General features: G+C 51.9%; 1 protein-coding gene and 1 long non-coding RNA gene across 2 annotated transcripts; both read left to right on the top strand.

The window, feature by feature from the left end:
- Positions 1–517: 517 nt before the first annotated feature.
- TLCD3B (TLC domain containing 3B) lies at positions 518–15,865 on the top strand. The gene is made up of 5 exons (XM_064700883.1): positions 518–609; positions 3,968–4,178; positions 8,175–8,270; positions 14,101–14,394; positions 14,990–15,865. The coding sequence occupies exons 1-4, from the start codon at positions 548–550 to the stop codon at positions 14,371–14,373; spliced, it is 642 nt and encodes a 213-aa protein (XP_064556953.1). The 5' UTR covers positions 518–547; the 3' UTR covers positions 14,374–14,394; positions 14,990–15,865.
- Positions 15,866–17,578: 1,713 nt separating this feature from the next.
- Positions 17,579–18,231, top strand: LOC135441339 (uncharacterized). Its single transcript, XR_010438472.1, has 2 exons — positions 17,579–17,683; positions 17,829–18,231. It is a non-coding gene; the product is annotated as an uncharacterized LOC135441339 (long non-coding RNA).
- Positions 18,232–20,142: the final 1,911 nt, after the last annotated feature.

The raw sequence follows: 20,142 nt of genomic DNA on the forward strand, positions 1-20,142 counted from the left end.
ACACACCCTGTGATGTCACACCCTGTGTGTCACACTCTGTGATGTCACTGTGTGATGTCACACCCTGTGATGTCACCCTGTGATGTCACACCCTGTGATGTCACACCTGTGATGTCACACACTGTGATGTCACTGTGATGTCACACTGTGATGTCACACCCTGTGATGTCACACCCTGTGATGTCACACCCTGTGATGTCACACCCTGTGATGTCACCCTGTGATGTCACACCCTGTGATGTCACACTGTGGTGTCACACCCTGTGATGTCACACCCTGTGATGTCACACCCTGTGGGTCACCCTGTGATGTCACTGTGATGTCACACCCTGTGATGTCACACCCTGTGATGTCACACCTGTGATGTCGCACCCTGTGATGTCACACCAGTGATGTCACACCCTGTGGTGTCACACCCTGTGATGTCACAGCTGTGATGTCACACCCTGTGGGTCACCCTGTGATGTCACTGTGATGTCACACCTGTGATGTCACACCCTGTGACGTCACCGCTGTCCCCAGGTTGGTCTCCTCTGTCCAGGCCGTCATGGCCTCCACGGCCGGGCTGATCATCGCCAGCTCCTGCCAGGGCAACGTCATCGACGACAGGTGAGGGACACACCTGGGGACACACCTGGGGACACACCTGGGGACATTGGGGACACCTGGGGACACACCTGGGGACAGCTGGGGACACACCTGGGGACACACCTGGGACACACCCAGATCCATGGGACACACCTGGGGACACCTGGGACACATCTGGGACACACCTGGGGACATTGGGGACACACCTGGGACACACCTGGGGACACACCCAGATCCATGAGACACACCTGGGACACCAGGGGACATTGGGGACACACCTGGGGACACCTGGGGACACACCCAGATCCATGGGACACACCTGGGACACCTGGGGACACACCTGGGACACACCTGGGGACAGGGACACACCTGGGGACACACCCAGATCCATGGGACACACCTGGGGACAGCTGGGGACACCTGGGGACACACCCAGATCCATGGGACACACCTGGGACACCTGGGGACATCTTCAGATATACCTGGGGACACACCTGGGGACATTGGGGACACACCTGGGGACACCTGGGGACACCTGGGACACACCTGGGACACACCTGGGACACCTGGGACAGCTGGGGACAGCTGGGGGGGACAGGGACACACCTGGGGACACACCTGGGGGGGCAGGGGCACACCTGGGACACACCTGGGACACACCTGGGACACACCTGGGGACACACCCAGATCCATGGGACACACCTGGGACACCCCTGGGGACACACCTGGGACACACCTGGGACACACCTGGGGACAGCTGGGACACACCTGGGGACACCTGGGGACACCTGGGATACACCTGGGGACAGCTGGGACACACCTGGGGACACACCTGGGGACACACCTGGGGACACCTGGGGACACACCTGGGGACACTTCAGATACACCTGGGGACACACCTGGGGACACCTGGGGGGACAGGGACACACCTGGGGACACACCCAGATCCATGGAGACACACCTGGGGACAGATGGGGACACCTGGGGACACGTGGGGACATTGGGGACACACCTGGGACACACCCAGATCCATGGGACACACCTGGGACACACCTGGGGACATTGGGGACACCTGGGGACACCGGGGGGGGACAGGGATACACCTGGGACACACCCAGATCCATGGGACACACCTGACACACCTGGGACACCTGGGACACACGTGGGACACCTGGGACACACCCAGATCCTGGGGACACAGCCAGATCCATGGGGACACACCTGGAGACATTGGGGACACACCTGGGACACCTGGGGACACCTTCAGATCCATGGGACACACCTGGGGGGACACCTGGGGACACACATGGGGACACCTGGGGACATTGGGGACACACCTGGGACACCTGGGGACATTTTCAGACACACCTGGGGACATTGGGGACACCTGGGGGGACAGGGACACACCTGGGACACACCCAGATCCATGGGGACACACCTGGGGACACACCTGGGGACACCTGGGGACACCTGGGGACACCTGGGACACCTGGGGACATCCCTGGGGACACACCTGGGGACACACCTGGGACATCTGGGGACACCCAGATCCATGGGGACACACCTGGGGACACACCTGGGGACACCTGGGGACACCTGGGGACACCTGGGACACCTGGGGACATTGGGGACACACCCAGATCCATGGGGACACACCTGGGGACACACCTGGGACACACCTGGGACACACCCAGATCCATGGGGACACACCTGGGGACACACCTGGGGACACACCTGGGGACACACCTGGGACACACCTGGGACACACCCAGATCCATGGGGACACACCTGGGGACACACCTGGGGACACACCTGGGACACCTGGGGACACACCTGGGACACACCCAGATCCATGGGACACACCTGGGGACAGCTGGGACACCTGAGGGGACAGGGACACACCTGGGGACACCTGGGGACACCTGGGACACACCTGGGTTACATTGGGTGACATTTGGGCACACCTGGGCACACCTGGGCACACCTGGGATACACCTGGGAGTATTGGGGACACACCTGGGCACACCTGGGCACATTTAGAGCACACCTGGGCACACCTGGGGACACTTGAGAGATACCTGGGCACACCTGGGTCACGTTAGGTGACATTTGGGCACACCTGGGCACACCTGGGCACACCTGGGGACACACCTGGGATACATTGGGTGACATTTGGGCACACCTGGGGGTACATGGGCACACCTGGGCACACCTGGGACTGACCCCCCTGTCCCTCACTGTGCCAAATTCAGGGAATTTTTAAGCGAATTTCGCTGATTTTTGGGGTAAAATTTTCGGGATTTTTTGCAATTTTTTGGGGTTTTTTGTCCCTCACCTGTCCCTCACCTGTGACCAATCCAGTGAATTTTTTCGTGAATTTCACTGATTTTTGGGCCAACTCAGCGAATCTTGGGGTAAAATCTTCGGGATTTCTTTGCGATTTTTTGGGTTTTTTTGTGTCTCACCTGTCCCTCACTGTGCCCAATTCAGGGAATTTTGGGGTAAAATCCTCAGGATTTTGGGGATTTTTTGGTGATTTTTTGAGGATTTTCAGAGAATTTTTTGGGGTTTTTGGTGTCTCTCACTGTGACCAATTCAGTGAATTTTTAAGTGAATTTTTAAGGCCAATTCAGCGAATTTTGGGGTGAAATCTTTGGGATTTTTTGGGGTTTTTTGTGTCTCACCTGTGATCAATTCAGGGAATTTTTCAGCGAATTTCGCTGATTTTTGGGGTGAAATCTTCGGGATTTTTTTGCGATTTTTTGGGGGTTTTTTTGTGTCTCACCTGTCCCTCACTGTGCCCAATTCAGGGAATTTTTAAGCGAATTTCGCTGATTTTTGGGGTAAAACCTTCGAGATTTTTTGGGGTTTTTTGTCCCTCACCTGTCCTGTCCCACCTGTCCCTCACCGTTCCCGATTCAGGGAATTTTTAAGTGAATTTCGCTGATTTTTGGGGCCAATTCAGTGAATTTTGGGGTAAAATCTTTGGGATTTTTTGGGATTTTTTGGTGTCTCACCTGTCCCTCACTGTGCCAAATTCAGTGAATTTTGGGGTAAAACCTTCAGGATTTTTTGTGATTTTTTGTGGTTTTTTGTCCCTCACCTGTCCCTCACTGTGCCCAATTCAGGGAATTTTTCAGCGAATTTCGCTGATTTTTGGGGTAAAATCTTCGGGATTTTTGGGGTTCTTTTGTCCCTCACCTGTCCCTCACCTGTGCCCAATTCAGGGAATTTTTAAGCAAATTTTGCTGATTTTTGGGGCCAATTCAGCCAATTTTGGGGTAAAATTTTCGGGATTTTTTGGGGTTTTTTGCAATTTTTTGGGATTTTTTGTGTCCCACCTGTCCCATCTCACCTGTCCCATCCCACCTGTCCCCAGGCACTGGCTGGCCTGGGCGTACCCGTCCTTCGCCGTGCCCTATTTCGTGTACGACGTCTATGCCATGTACCTGTGCCACCTGAGCCGCGCCCAGGTCAAAGGTCACGGCGCCCCGGCCCCGCCCCGCGCCGCCGCCGCCTTCCTGCGCCAGGAGCTGCTCATGGTGCTGCACCACCTGGCCATGGTGCTGGTCTGCTTCCCCGTGGCCACCGTGAGTGCGTGGGGCACGGCTGGCACACCTGGGCACACCTGGGCACACCTGGGCACACCTGGGCACACCTGGGCGCAAAAAACCCCGTGAAATTTGGGTGGAAAATGGGGATTTGGTGAAAAAATGAGGATTTTTGGATGAAAAATGGGGATTTGGGGTGGAAAATGGGGATTTGGCGTTACCTGGGCACAGCTGGGCATGGATGGGAGGGGATAAAGGAAAAACCCCGTGAAATTTGGGTGAAAAATGGGGATTTTGGGGTGAAAAATGGGGATTTTGGGGTGAAAAATGGGAATTTGGGGTTACCTGGGCACACCTGGGCACAGCTGGCACAGCTGGGCACGGCTGGGAGGGGATAAAGGAAAAAAACCCCGGGAAATTTGGGTGAAAAATGGGGATTTTGGGGTGGAAAATGGGGATTTGGGGTTACCTGGGCACACCTGGCCATGGTGCTGGTCTGCTTCCCCGTGGCCACCGTGAGTGCGTGGGGGGCACACCTGGGCACACCTGGGCACACCTGGGCACACCTGGGAGGGGATAAACAAAAAAAAAACCCTGAAATTTGGGTTAAAAATGAGGATTTGGGGGTGAAAATTGGGGATTTGGGGTTACCTGGGCACACCTGGGCACACCTGGGCACACCTGGGCACACCTGGGCACACCTGGGCACGGGCGGGCGCAAAAAACCCCGTGAAATTTGGGTGAAAAATGGGGATTTGGGGTTACCTGGGCACACCTGGGATGGGAAAATGGGTGAAAATTGGGAGAAAATCAGTGAAAATTGGGGTTTTAGGGATACCTGGGCACACCTGGGCACGGGTGGGAGGGGATAAAGGGAAAAAACCCCGTGAAATTTGGGTGAAAAATGGGGATTTTGGGGTGAAAAATGGGGATTTGGGGTTACCTGGGCACACCTGGGCACACCTGGGCACACCTGGGCACGGCTGGGAGGGGATAAATCCAAAAAACCCCGTGAAATTTGGGTGAAAAATGGGGATTTTGGGGTGAAAAATGGGAATTTGGGGTGGAAAATGGGGATTTGGGGCTACCTGGGCACACCTGGGGGATTTGGCATAGACCTGGGCACAGCTGGCACAGCTGGGCATGGGTGGGAGGGATGGATGCAAAAAGCCCCGTGAAATTTGGGTGAAATTTGGGGATTTTGGGGTGTAAAATGGGGATTTGGGGTTACCTGGGCACACCTGGCCATGGTGCTGGTCTGCTTCCCCGTGGCCACCGTGAGTGCATGGGGGCACGGCTGGGCACACCTGGGCACACCTGGGCACGGGTGGGAGGGGATAGATCCAAAAAACCCCGTGAAATTTGGGTGGAAAATGGGAATTTGGGGTCACCTGGGCACAGCTGGGAGGGGAAAATGGGTGAAAGTTGGGGGAAAATCAGTGAAAATTGGGGTTTTAGGGATACCTGGGCACACCTGGGCACACCTGGGCATGGGTGGGCGCAAAAAACTCCGTGAAATTTGGGTGAAAAATGAGGATTTTGGGGTGGAAAATGGGAATTTGGGGTGGAAAATGGGGATTTGGGGTGGAAAATGGGGAATTTGGGGTGACCTGGGCACAGCTGGGCACAGCTGGGCACAGCTGGGAGGGGATAAAGGGAAAAAACCCCGTGAAATTTGGGTGAAATTTGGGGATATTTGGGTGAAAAATGGGGATTTGGGGTTACCTGGGCACACCTGGCCATGGTGCTGGTCTGCTTCCCCGTGGCCACCGTGAGTGCGTGGGGGGCACACCTGGGCACACCTGGGCACACCTGGGCACACCTGGGAGGGGATAAAGGGAAAAAACCCCGTGAAATTTGGGTGAAAAATGGGGATTTTGGGTGAAAAATGGGAATTTTGGGGTGAAAAATGGGGATTTGGGGTTACCTGGGCACACCTGGGGGGATTTGCCATAGACCTGGGCACACCTGGGCACACCTGGGCACACCTGGGCACACCTGGGAGGGGATAAAGGGAAAAAACCCCGTGAAATTTGGGTGAAAAATGGGGATTTTGGGGTGAAAAATGGGGATTTGGGGTGAAAAATGGGGATTTTGGGGTGAAAAATGGGAATTTGGGGTTACCTGGGCACACCTGGGCACACCTGGGCACACCTGGGCACGGCTGGGAGGGGATAAAGGCAAAAAACCCCGTGAAATTTGGGTGAAATTTGGGTGAAAAATGGGGATTTTGGGGTTACCTGGGCACACCTGGGCACACCCGGGCACGGCTGGGAGGGGATGGACGCAAAAAACCCCGGGAAATTTGGGTGAAAAAATGGGAATTTGGGGTGGAAAATGGGAAATTTGGGGTTACCTGGGCACACCTGGGCACAGCTGGGCATGGGTGGGCGCAAAAAACCCCGTGAAATTTGGGTGAAATTTGGGTGAAAAATGGGGATTTTGGGGTGAAAAATGGGAAATTTGGGGTTACCTGGGCACACCTGGGGGGATTTGGCATAGACCTGGGCACAGCTGGGCACACCTGGGCACACCTGGGCACAGCTGGGAGGGGATAAAGGGAAAAAACCCCGTGAAATTTGGGTGAAAAATGGGGATTTTGGGGTGAAAAATGGGAATTTGGGGTTACCTGGGCACGGAAAAAGGGGCGAAAATTGGGGGGAAATTGGAGAAAATTGGGAGAAAATTTGGGAGAAAATTGGGGGAAAATTGGGAGAAAATTCAGGGAAAATTGTGGGGAAATTTCGGAGAAAATTTGTAAGAAAATTGGTGAAAATTGGGAGAAAATTGGGAGAAAATTTTGGAGAAAATCGGTGAAAATGGAGAGAAAATTTGGTGAAAATGGAGAGAAAACTGTTGAAATTTGGGAAAAAATTGGAAGAAAATTTGGGGAGAAAATTTGGGGGAAAATTCTGAGAAAGTTGGGGAAAAATTTGTGACCATCGTTGAAAATTGGGGGAAATTCTGAGAAAATTGGTGAAAAATGGGGAGAAAATTTAGGAGAAAATTGGGAGAAAAATTGGGAGAAAATCGTTGAAATTTGGGAGAGAATTTGGGGAAAATTGGGAGAAAAATGGAAGAAAATTTGAAGAAAATTGGGAGAAAATTCAGGGAAAATTGGAGGAAAATTTGGGAGAAAATTTTGGAGAAAATTGGGAGGAAATTGGGAAAAAAATGGGAGAAGATTTGAGGGGAAATTGGTGAAAATTGGGAGAAAATCGGTGAAAATTTGGGGTTTTGGGCACACCTGGGCACAGCTGGGAGGGGATGAAGCAAAAATTCCCGGGAAATTGGGGTGGAAAATGGGAATTTTGGGGTTACCTGGGGACACCTTGGGGACCCTGGGTGACACTTTGGGGACATTTTTTGGGATCTGGGGTGACATTTGAGACTTTGGGGACACTTTGGGGACATCGGGTGACGTTTGGGGACACTTTTGAGGGGTTGGGGACATTTTTGGGGACCGTGGGTGACACCTGGGGACACCTTGGGGACCCTGGGTGACATTTGGGGACACTTTTGGGACATTTTTGGGGTGTTGGGGACACTTTGGGGACACCTTGGTGACATCGGGTGACACCTTGGGGACATTTTTGGGGACCGTGGGTGACATTTGGGGGGTTTGGGGACACTTTGGGGACACCTTGGTGACATCTGAGGGGCTTTGGGGACATTTTTGGGGCGTTGGGGACACCTTGGTGACACTGGGTGGCATTTGGGGACACTTTGGGGACCCTGGGTGACCTTTGGGGACACCTTGGGACACCTGAGGACATTTTGGGGACCTCGGGTGACCTTTGGGGACACTTTTGAGGGGTTGGGGACACCTCGGGGACTGTGGGTGACATTTGGGGATTTGGGGACACTTTTGGGGGGTTTGGGGACACCTTGGTGACATTGGGTGACACCTTGGTGACACTCTGGGGGCGCTGGTGACACTCTGGGGGGGTTGGGGACACTCTGGGGGGCTGGGGCCATTTTGGTGACGTCATTTCCGGCGACGCCCTTTCCGGTGACGTCACTTCCGCCCCGCAGCTGTGGCGCCAGGGCAAGGGCGATTTCTTCCTGGGCTGTCTCCTCATGGCCGAGCTGAGCACGCCCTTCGTGTGCCTGGGCAAGGTCCTCATCCTGGTGAGGTGGCCCCAAAATGTCCCCAAATGTCCCCAAAATGTCCCCAAATGCAAAAAACCCCAAAAAAATCCATTAAAAACGGCCAAAAAATGGGAAAATCCCATCAAAATCCCATAAAAAATCCCAAAATCCGCCCCAAAATCCACCCAGGTCAGGTCCTCATCCTGGTGAGGTGGCCCCAAAGTGTCCCCAAATGTCCCCAAAATGTCCCCAAATGTCCCCAAATGCAAAAAACCCCGAAAAAATCCCATTAAAAACGGCCAAGATATGGGAAAATCCCATAAAAAACCCTAAAAATCCACCTGGGCAAGGTCCTCATCCTGGTGAGGTGGCCCCAAAAATGTCCCCAAAGTGTCCCCAAGTGTCCCCAAAGTGTCCCCAAATGCAAAAAACCCCGAAAAAATCCCATTAAAAACGGCCAAAAAATGGGAAAATCCCATAAAAATCCCATTAAAATCCCTAAAAATCCACCCAAAATCCAACCCAAAATCCACCTTGGCCAGGTCCTCATCCTGGTGAGGTGGCCCCAAAAATGTCCCCAAAGTGTCCCCAAATGTCCCCAAATGCAAAAAACCCCGAAAAAATCCCATTAAAAACGGCCAAGATATGGGAAAATCCCATAAAAATCCCATTAAAAACCCTAAAAATCCACCCAAAATCCACCTGGGCAAGGTCCTCATCCTGGTGAGGTGGCCCCAAAAATGTCCCCAAATGTCCCCAAATGCAAAAAAACCCGAAAAAAACCCATTAAAAACGGCCAAAAAATGGGAAAATCCCATAAAAATCCCATTAAAAACCCATAAAAATCCCATTAAAAACCCATAAAAATCCCATTAAAATCCCATTAAAAACCCTAAAAATCCCAAAATCCACCTTGATCAGGTCCCCAAGTGTCCCCAAATGTCCCCAAATGTCCCCAAATGCAAAAAACCCCGAAAAAATCCCATTAAAAACGGCCAAAAAATGGGAAAATCCCATAAAAATCCCATAAAAAATCCCATAAAAATCCCATTAAAATCCCATTAAAATCCCAAAATCCACCTTGGTCAGGTCCCCAAATGTCCCCAAATGTCCCCAAATGCAAAAAACCCCGAAAAAATCCCATTAAAAACGGCCAAAAAATGGGAAAATCCCATAAAAATCCCATTAAAATCCCATTAAAATCCCCCAAAATCCCATAAAAATCCCATTAAAATCCCATAAAAATCCCAAAATCCACCCAGGTCAGGTCCCCAAATGTCCCCAAAATGTCCCCAAATGCAAAAAAACCCGAAAAAATCCCATTAAAAACGGCCCAAAAGTGGGAAAATCCCATAAAAAAACCTAAAAATCCCAATAAAAATCCCATAAAAATCCCATAAAAATCCCACAAAAATCCCAAAATCCTCCCCAAAATCCACCTTGGTCAGGTCCCCAAATGTCCCCAAATGTCCCCAAATCCACAAAAATCCAAAAAACCCCAAAAAAATCCCATTAAAAACGGCCAAAAAATGGGAAAATCCCATTAAAAACCCTAAAAATCCCATTAAAATCCCATAAAAATCCCAAAATCCATCCAGGCCAGGTCCCCAAATGCCCCCAAATCCACAAAAATCAAAAAAACCCCAAAAAAATCCCATTAAAAACGGCCAAAAAATGGGAAAATCCCATAAAAAACCCTAAAAATCCCATTAAAAATCCCATAAAAATCCCATAAAAATCCCATAAAAATCCCATAAAAATCCCATAAAAATCCCATAAAAATCCCATAAAAATCCCATAAAAAACCCTAAAAATCCCAAAATCCCCCCAAAATCCACTGGGCAAGGTCCCCAAATGTCCCCAAGTGTCCCCAAATCCACAAAAATCCAAAAAACCCCAAAAAAATCCCATTAAAAACGGCCAAAAAATGGGAAAATCCCATAAAAAAACCCCTAAAAAACCCATAAAAATCCCATAAAAAATCCCATAAAAATCCCATTAAAAACCCATAAAAATCCCAAAATCCGCCCCAAAATCCACCTTGGTCAGGTCCCCAAATGTCCCCAAATGTCCCCAAATCCACAAAAATCCAAAAAACCCCAAAAAAATCCCATTAAAAACGGCCCAAAAATGGCCAAAAAATGAAAAAATCCCATCAGAATCAAAAAAAAAAAAAAAAAATCCCAAAAAATCAAATGAAATCCCAAAAAATTCCCCCAAAATTCCCAAAAAAATCCCCAAAATTTCATTTAAAAATCCACAAAAATTCCCAAAATTTTTATTTAAAAATCCACAAAAATTCCCAAAATTTTAATTTAAAAATCCCAAAAAATTCCCCCAAAATTCCCAAAAAAATCCCCAAAATTTCATTTAAAAATCCCAAATTTTTCCCCCGAAATTCCCAAAAAATCCACAAAAATCCCCAAAATTTCATTTTAAAATCCCAAAATTTTCCCAAAAATTTTATTTAAAAATCCCCCAAAATTCCAAATTGGTTCCCCCAAAAAAATCGCCAAAATTCCAGAAAAATCTTCCCAAATTTCCCAAAAAATCCCAAAAAATTCCCCCCAAAAATCCCCAAAAATTTCATTTAAAAATTCCCAAAATTCTCAAGAAATCCACAAAAAAATCCCAAAGAAATAAAAAAAATTCCCCAAAATTAAATTTCAAAATCCCCAAAAATCCCAAATTGTTCCCCAAAAAAAATCCCCAAAATTCCAGAAAAATCTTCCAAAATTTCCCAAAAAATCCCAAAAAAATCCCCAATAAAATTTTTAAAATCCTAAAAAATTCCCCAAAATTTCATTTCAAAAAATCCCCAAAAATCCCAAATTTTCTCCCCAAAATTCCCCAAAAGTTTCACCCAAAATTCCCAAAGAAATTTTTAAAAAATCCCAAAAAATTTCATTTAAAAATCCCCAAAAATCCCAAAGAAATTCCCAAAAATTTCACCAAAAATTCCCCAAAATTTCATTAAAAAAACCCCAAAAATCCCAAATTTTTCCCTTAAAAATTCCCATAAAAATCCCAAAAAATCCCAAAATGCCCCAAAATCCAAAAATCCAAAATTCCCCAAAATTTCCCAGAAATTTCCCAAAAATCCCCAAAAATTTCACCAAAAATACCCCAAAATTTCATTTAAAAAACCTCAAAAATCCCAAATTTTTCCCAAAAAATCCCAAAAAATTTCATTCAAAATTCCCAAAGAAATTTTTGAAATTCCCCAAATTTTTTTTGAAAATCCCCAAAATCCCAAAGATCCCAAATTTTTCCCAAATCATCTCCAAAAATTCCCCCAAAATTCAAAAAATTCACAAAAAAATCCAAAAAAATTCCCAGAAAAATCCCAAAAATTCTCCCAAAATTTACCAGAAATTTCCCAAAAATCCCAAAAAAATTCCCAAAAATTTCACAAAAAAATTCCCCAAAAATTCCCAAAATTTCATTTTAAAAATCCCAAAAATTCCAAATTTTTCAAAAAAAGATTCCCATAAAAATCCCAAAAAATTTCGTTGAAAATTCCCAAAGAAATTCCCAAAAATTTCACCAAAAATTCCCCAAAATTTCATTTAAAAATCCCCAAAAATCCCAAATTTTTCCCCAAAAATTCCCAAAAAAATCCCAAAAAATCCCAAAATGCCCCAAAATCCAAAAATCCCCAAAATTCTCCCAAAATTTCCCAGAAATTTCCCAAAAATCCCCAAAAAATCCCAAAAATTTCACAAAAAATTCCACAAAAATCCCCAAAATTTCATTTCAAAATCCCCAAAAATCCCAAATTTTTCCCAAATCATCTCCAAAAATTCCCCCAAAATTCAAAAAATTCTCCCAAAAAATTCCCAGAAAAATCCCAAAAATTCTCCCAAAATTTCTCAGAAATTCCCCAAAAATCTCAAAAGAATTCCCAAAAATTTCATTTTAAAAATCCCAGAAGTTCCAAATTTTTCAAAAAAAATTCCCATAAAAATCCCAAAAAATTTCATTAAAAATTCCCAAAGAAATTCCCAAAAATTTCACCAAAAATTCCCCAAAATTTCATTTTAAAAACCCCAAAAATCCCAAATTTCCCCCCCAAATTCCCCAAATTTTCTCCCCAAATTGTCCCAAATCCTCCCCGAACCCCTCCGGGCTCCTCAGCTCCCACCGGGGCCTCTCCAGAAGGTCCCAAAGTGTCCTTGGGGTCTTCTCCAAACCCCCCTGAGATGTGGCCACCACAAATTCCCACCCTTCTCCTCCCCCCAGAAGAACTTTTGAGGTCTCCATGGGTTCCTCACCCCCCAGAGACTCCATAACTGCATCTGGATCTCTTCCAGAGTTCTTCTCCAAACCCCCCTGAGATGTGGCCACCACAAATTTCTCCCCTTCCCTTCAACCCAGAAGAACCGTTCTGGTGTCTCCTTGTCCTCCAACCCCTGGAGACTCCAGAACTGCATCTGGATCCCTTCTACAGCGTCCCCTCGAACCCTCCTGAGATGTTTCCACCACAAATTCCCACCCTTCCCCTCCCCCCAGAAGAACCTTTGAGGTCTCCATGGGTTCCTCACCCCCCAGAGACCCCATAACTGCATCTGGATCTGTTCTCCACAAACCCCCCTGAGATGTTTCCACCACAAATTTCCCCCCTTCCCCTCCCCCTAGAAGAACCGTTCCAGTGTCCATTTGTCCCCCAACCCTTGGAGACCCCAGAACTGCATCTGGATCCGTTCTAGAGTGTCCCCATTGTTCTCCAAAAACCCCCCTGAGATGTGGCCACCACAAATTCCCGCCCTTCCCCACACCCCAGAAGAACCTTTGGGGTCTCCATGGGTTCCTCCCACCCCAGAGACCCCATAACTGCATCTGGATCCCTTCCAGACCGTCCTCTCAAACCCCCCTGAGATGTTTCCACCACCAATTCCCGCCCTTCCCCTCCCCCCAGAAGAACCGTTCTGGTGTCCCCTTGTCCCCCAACCCCTGGAGACTCCATAATGACATCGGGATCCCATTTCCCACCCCTCCGTTGTCTTCTTCCAACCCTCCTGAGATGTTTCCACCACCAATTCTTCCCCTTCCCCTCCCCCTAGAAGAACCATTCCAGTGTCCGTTTGTCCCCCAACCCCTGGAGACTCCATAACTACATCTGGATCCCTTCTAGAGTGTCCCCATTGTTCTCCACAAACCCCCCTGAGATGTTTCCACCACCAATTCCCCCCCTCCCCTCCCCCTAGAAGAACTTTTGAGGTCTCCATGGGCTCCTCACCCCCCAGAGACTCCATAACTGCACCTGGATTCCATCTACAGTGTCCTTGTTGTTCTCCTCAAACCCCCCTGAGATGTTTCCACCACAAATTTCTCCCCTTCCCTTCAACCTAGAAGAACCATTCCAGCGCCCGTTTGTCCCCCAACCCCTGGAGACTCCATAACTACATCTGGATCCCTTCTAGAGTGTCCCCATTGTTCTCCACAAACCCCCCTGAGATGTTTCCACCACCAATTCTTCCCTTTCCCCTCACCCCAGAAGAACTTTTGAGGTCTCCATGGATTTGTGACCCCCCAGAGACTCCATAACTGCATCTGGATCCCTTCCAGAGCTTCCCCTCGAAGCCTCCTGAGATGTTTCCACCACAAATTCCCCCCTTTCCCTCACACCAGAAGACCTTTTGAGGTCTCCATGGGTTCCTCACCCCCCAGAGACTCCATAACTGCCCCTGTATTCCATCTACAGTGTCCTTGTTGTTCTCCTCAAACCCCCCTGAGATGTTTCCACCACAAATTTCTCCCCTTCCCTTCAACCCAGAAGAACCGTTCCAGCGCCCGTTTGTCCCCCCGCCCCGCAGCCCTCACCCCACCTGACGCTGTCCATCTGTCCATCTGTCCGTCCGTCCCGCAGTTCCGTCGGCAGCACACGCTCCTGCACAAGCTGAACGCGCTGGCGCTGCTCCTGACCTTCCTGGGCTGCCGCGTGCTGCTCTTCCCGTACCTGTACTGGCGCTACGGCCGCCAGCGGGGGCTGGCGCTGCCCCGCGTGCCCGCGGCGCTGCCCCCCGGCTACAACGCCGCCGCCGCCGCCCTGGCCGCGCCCCAGCTCTACTGGTTCGGCCTCATCTGCCGCGGCACCTGGCGCCTCTTCCGGCCCGCGGGGGCGCAGCCGCGGCCGCCCTGAGGGGACAACCTGGGGACAGTCCTGGGGACAGTCCTGGGAGAGCCTGGGAGGACCTGGGGAGAGCCCTGGGGACAGTCCTGGGAGAACCTGGGAGAATCCTGGGAGAACCTGGGGACAATCCTGGGAGAGCCTGGGAGAACCTGGGGACAATCCTGGGAGAACCTGGGAGAACCTGGGAGAACCTGGGAGAACCTGGGAGAACCTGGGAGGACCTGGGAGAACCTGGGAGAACCTCAGGACAATTCTGGGAGAACCTGGGAGGACCTGGGAGAACCTGGGGACAATCCTGGGCACAACCTGGGAGGACCTGGGGACAACCTGGGAGAACCTGGGGAGAACCTGGGAGAGCCTGGGAGAACCTGGGAGAACCTGGGGACAACCTGGGGACAATCCTGGGAGAACCTGGGAGGACCTGGGAGAACCTGGGGAGAACCTGGGAGAACCTGGGAGAACCTGGGAGAGCCTGGGAGAACCTGGGAGGACCTGGGAGAACCTGGGAGAACCTGGGAGGACCTGGGAGAACCTGGGAGAACCTGGGGAGAACCTGGGAGAACCTGGGAGAACCTGGGAGGACCTGGGGACAACCTGGGAGAACCTGGGAGAACCTGGGGAGAACCTGGGGACAATCCTGGGAGAACCTGGGGACAATCCTGGGAGGACCTGGGGACAACCTGGGAGAGCCTGGGAGAGCCTGGGAGGACCCTGGGAGAACCTGGGAGGACCTGGGAGAACCTGGGAGAACCTGGGAGAACCTGGGAGGACCTCAGGACAATCCTGGGAGAGCCTGGGAGGACCTGGGAGAACCTGGGAGAGCCTGGGAGAACCTGGGAGAACCTGGGAGAACCTCAGGACAATGCTGGGAGAAGTTTTGGGGTCTCCATGGGTTCCTCACACCCCAGAGACCCCATAATGACATCAGGAGCTGTTCCAGAGTGTCCCCATGGTTCTCCACAAACCCCCCTGAGATGTGGCCACCACAAATTCCTCCCTTCCCTGACATCCCACAGAAGGTTTGGAGGTGCCCATGGGTTCCTCACCCCCCAGAGACTCCATAACTGCATCTGGATCCCTTCCAGAGTGTCCCCATGGTTCTCCACAAACCCCCTTGAGATGTGGCCACCAAAAATTCCCACCCTTCCCCTCAGCCCAGAAGAACTTTTGAGGTCTCCATGGGTTTGGGACCCCCAGAGACTCCATAACTGCATCTGAGAACCTGGGAGAACCTGGGGACAATCCTGGGAGAACCTGGGAGAACCTGGGAGAACCTCAGGACAATGCTGGGAGAAGTTTTGGGGTCTCCATGGGTTTGTGAGCCCCCAGAGACCCCAGAACCACGTCAAGATTCCTTCCAGAAGGTCCCGCATTGGGTCCTCCAAACCCCCCTGAGATGTGGCCACCACACATTCCTCCCTTCCCTGACATCCCACAGAAGGTTTGGAGGTGCCCATGGGTTCCTCACACCCCAAAGACCCCACAATGACATCGGGAGCTGTTCCAGAGGTTCCCCATGGTTCTCCACAAACCCCCCTGAGATGTGGCCACCAAAAATTCCCACCCTTCCCCTCAGCCCAGAAGAACTTTTGAGGTCTCCATGAATTAGTGACACCCCAGAGACTCCATAACTGCATCTGAGAACCTGGGAGAACCTGGGGAGAACCTGGGAGAACCTGGGAGAACCTGGGGACAACCTGGGAGAACCTGGGGACAACCTGGGGACAATCCTGGGAGAACCTGGGGAGAACCTAAGGGACAATGCTGGGAGAAGTTTTGGGGTCTCCATGGGTTCCTCACCCCTCAGAGACTCCATAACTGCATCTGGATCCCTTCCAGAGTGTCCCCATGGTTTTTCTCAAACCCCCCTGAGATGTGGCCACCACGAATTTCCCGTGTCCTTGACATCCCACAGAAGCTTTTGAGGTGTCCGTGGGTTCCTCACCCCCCAGAGACCCCATAATGACGTCGGGAGCTGTTCCACAGTGTCCCCATGGTTCTCCACAAACCCCCTGACATGTGGCCACCACACATTCCTCCCTTCCCTGACATCCCACAGAAGCTTTTGATGTGTCCATGGGTTCCTCACACCCCAGAGACTCCATAACTGCATCTGAGAACCTGGGAGAACCTGGGAGGACCTGGGAGGACCTGGGAGAACCTGGGGACAACCTGGGGACAACCTGGGAGAACCTCAGGACAATGCTGGGAGAAGTTTTGGGGTCTCCGTGGGTTTGTGAGCCCCCAGAGACCCCAGAATCACGTCAAGATTCCTTCTAGAAGGTCCCGCATTGGCTTCTTCAAACCCCCTGAGATGTGGCCACCAAAAATTTCCCGTGTCCTTGACATCCCACCAGAACTTTTGAGGTGTCCGTGGGTTCCTCACCCCCAGAGACTCCATAACTGCACCTGCATCCCTTCTAGAGTGTCCCATGGTTCTCCACAAACCCCTCTGAGATGTGGCCACCACAAGTTCTCACCCTTCTCCTGACCCCAGAAGAACTTTTGAGGTGTCCATGGATTTGTCACCCCCCAGAGACCCCATAATGACATCAGGAGCTGTCCCAGAGTGTCCCCATGGTTCTCCACAAACCCCCTTGAGATATGGCCACCAAAAATTCCCACCCTTCCCCTCAGCCCAGAAGAACTTTTTAGGTCTCCATGGGTTTGGGACCCCCCAGAGACTCCATAACTGCATCTGAGAACCTGGGAGAACTTGGGAGACCTGGGGACAATCCTGGGAGAACCTCAGGACAATGCTGGGAGAAGTTTTGGGGTCTCCATGGGTTCCTCACCCCTCAGAGACTCCATAACTGCATCTGGATCCCTTCCAGAGTGTCCCCATTGTTCTCCACAAACCCCCCTGAGATGTGGCCACCACAAATTTCCCGTGTCCTTGACATCCCACCAGAATTTTTGAGGTGTCCATGGGTTCCTCTCCCCTTAGAGACTCCATAACTGCATCTGGATCCCTTCTAGAGTGTCCCCATGGTTCTCCACAAACCCCCCTGAGATGTGGCCACCACAAATTCCTCCCCTTCTCCTCAGCCCAGAAGAACTTTTGAGGTCTCCATGAATTAGTGACACCCCAGAGACTCCATAACTGCACCTGAGAACCTGGGAGGACCTGGGAGAACCTGGGAGAACCTGGGGAGAACCTGGGAGAACCTGGGAGAGCCTGGGAGAACCTGGGAGGACCTGGGAGAACCTGGGAGAGCCTGGGAGGACCTGGGAGAACCTGGGGACAACCTGGGAGAACCTGGGAGAACCTGGGGACAACCTGGGAGAACCTCAGGACAATGCTGGGAGAAGTTTTGGGGTCTCCGTGGGTTTGTCACCCCCCAGAGACCCCACAATGACATCAGGAGCTGTTCCACAGTGTCCCCATGGTTCTCCACAAACCCCCCTGAGATGTGGCCACCACAAATTTCCCGTGTCCTTGACATCCCACCAGGGCTTTTGAGGTCTCCATGGGTTCCTCCCACCCCAGAGACTCCATAACTGCATCTGAGAACCTGGGAGAACCTGGGAGAACCTGGGGACAACCTGGGAGAACCTGGGAGAACCTCAGGACAATGCTGGGAGAAGTTTTGGGGTCTCCGTGGGTTTGTGAGCCCCCAGAGACCCCAGAACCACGTCAAGATTCCTTCCAGAAGGTCCCACATTGGTTCTTCCAAACCCCCCTGAGATGTGGCCACCACAAATTTCCCGTGTCCTTGACATCCCACCAGAATTTTTGAGGTGTCCATGGGTTCCTCACCCCCCAGAGACCCCATAATGACATCAGGAGCTGTTCCAGAGTGTCCCCATGGTTCTCCACAAACCCCCCTGAGATGTGGCCACCACAAATTCCCACCCTTCCCCTCAGCCCAGAAGAACTTTTGAGGTCTCCATGGGTTTGGGACCCCCCAGAGACTCCATAACTGCATCTGAGAACCTGGGAGGACCTGGGAGAACCTGGGAGAACCTGGGAGAACCTGGGGAGAACCTCAAGACAATGCTGGGAGAAGTTTTGGGGTCTCCGTGGGTTCCTCACCCCCCAGAGACTCCATAACTGCATCTGAGAACCTGGGGACAACCTGGGAGAACCTGGGGAGAACCTAAGGGACAATGCTGGGAGAAGTTTTGGGGTCTCCGTGGGTTCCTCACACCCCAGAGACCCCATAACTGCATCTGGATCCCTTCTAGAGTGTCCCCATTGTTCTCCACAAACCCCCCTGAGATGTGGCCACCACAAATTCCCACCCTTCCCCTCACCCCAGAAGAACTTTTGAGGTCTCCATGGGTTCCTCACCCCCCAGAGACCCCACAATGACATCAGGAGCTGTTCCAGAGTGTCCCCATGGTTCTCCTCAAACCCCCCTGAGATGTGGCCACCAAAAATTTCTCCCCTTCCCCTCCCCCCAGCAAAACGGTTCTGGTGTCCCCTTGTCCCCCAACCCCTGGAGACTCCAGAACCACGTCTGGATCCCCTTGGTCACCGCTCCATTGTCTTCTCCAAACCCCTCTGAGATGTGGCCACCACAGATTTTTCCTCTTCTCCAGGGACAACCTGGGGAGGACCTGGGACAATCCTGGGGAGGAGGTGGGGGAGGGGGATGGAGGAGCCTGGAGTGATGGGGGGAGCTGGAGGGTCCTGGTGGCTTTGGGACATCCTTAGGTGGCTTTGGGACATCTCTGAGACATCGTTGGGTGGCCTTGGGACATCTCTAGGACATCCTTGGGTGGCTTTGGGACATCCTGAAGGAGACAACCTGGGGTGGCTTTGGGACATCCTAGAGGGGACACCCTGGGGTGGCTTTGGGACATCCAGGGGACACCTTGGGACATTTATGGGACACCCAGGGGTGGCCTGGAGGGGCTCGGGGTGTCCTCAGTGGTTCTTTGGGGTTCAGAGGTGGCTTTGGGACATCCCTGGGACACCCTGGGAGCTCCTGGGACACCCTGGGGTGGCTTTGGGACATCCATGGGACACCCAGGGGTGGCTTTGGGACATCCTGAAGAGTCCTGGGGTAGCTCTGGGACATTCATGGGACACCCAGGAGGGGACAACCTGGAGGTGACACCCTGGGGTGGCTCTGGGGCACCAGTGGGACATTCTGGGGTGGCTTTGGGACATCTTTGGGACACCCAGGGGTGGCCTGGAGGAGCTTGGGGTGTCCTGAGGGCTCCTGGTGGCTCTGGGACACCCATGGGACACCCTGGGGTGGCTCTGGGACACTCTGAAGAGTCCTGGGACAGCCTGGAGGGTCCTGGGACATCCTTGGGACACCCATGGGTGGCTTGGGGACACCCTGGGGTGGCCTTGGGACATCCATGGGACACCTTGAAGTGACAACCTCGGGTGGCTCTGGGGCACCCATGGGACACCCTGGGGTGGCTTTGGGACACCCATGGGACACCCTGAGAGCTCCTGGGACACCCATGGGTGGCTTTGGGACACCTGTGGGACACCCTGGGACACCCATGGGACACCCTGAGAGCTCCTGGGACACCCAGGGGTGGCTCTGAAGAGTCCTGGGGTGGCTTTGGGACATCCATGGGACATCCAGGGGTGGCTTTGGGACACCCTGGGGTGGCTCTGGGACACCCTGGAGGGGACACCCATGGGACATCCAGGAGTGGCTTTGGGACAGCCTGGAGGGGACACCCGTGGGTGGCTTTGGGACACCTGTGGGACATCCGTGGGACATTTATGGGACACCCATGGGTGGCTTTGGGACATCCATGGGGCACCTTGAAGTGACAACCTCGGTGACTCTGGGGCACCCATGGGAC

This window comes from Zonotrichia leucophrys, unplaced genomic scaffold, assembly GCF_028769735.1.
Source record: "Zonotrichia leucophrys gambelii isolate GWCS_2022_RI unplaced genomic scaffold, RI_Zleu_2.0 Scaffold_247_77025, whole genome shotgun sequence".
Taxonomy (NCBI): domain Eukaryota; kingdom Metazoa; phylum Chordata; class Aves; order Passeriformes; family Passerellidae; genus Zonotrichia; species Zonotrichia leucophrys.

Bases quoted from the DNA above. Each gene is read 5' to 3' on its own strand.
- TLCD3B (XM_064700883.1), top strand. From the start codon at position 548: ATGGCCTCCACGGCCGGGCTGATCATCGCCAGCTCCTGCCAGGGCAAC. The intron at 610-3,967 runs GTGAGGGACACA...ACCTGTCCCCAG, and splicing joins GGCAACGTCATCGACGACAG to GCACTGGCTGGCCTGGGCGT. The intron at 4,179-8,174 runs GTGAGTGCGTGG...TCCGCCCCGCAG, and splicing joins TCTGCTTCCCCGTGGCCACC to CTGTGGCGCCAGGGCAAGGG.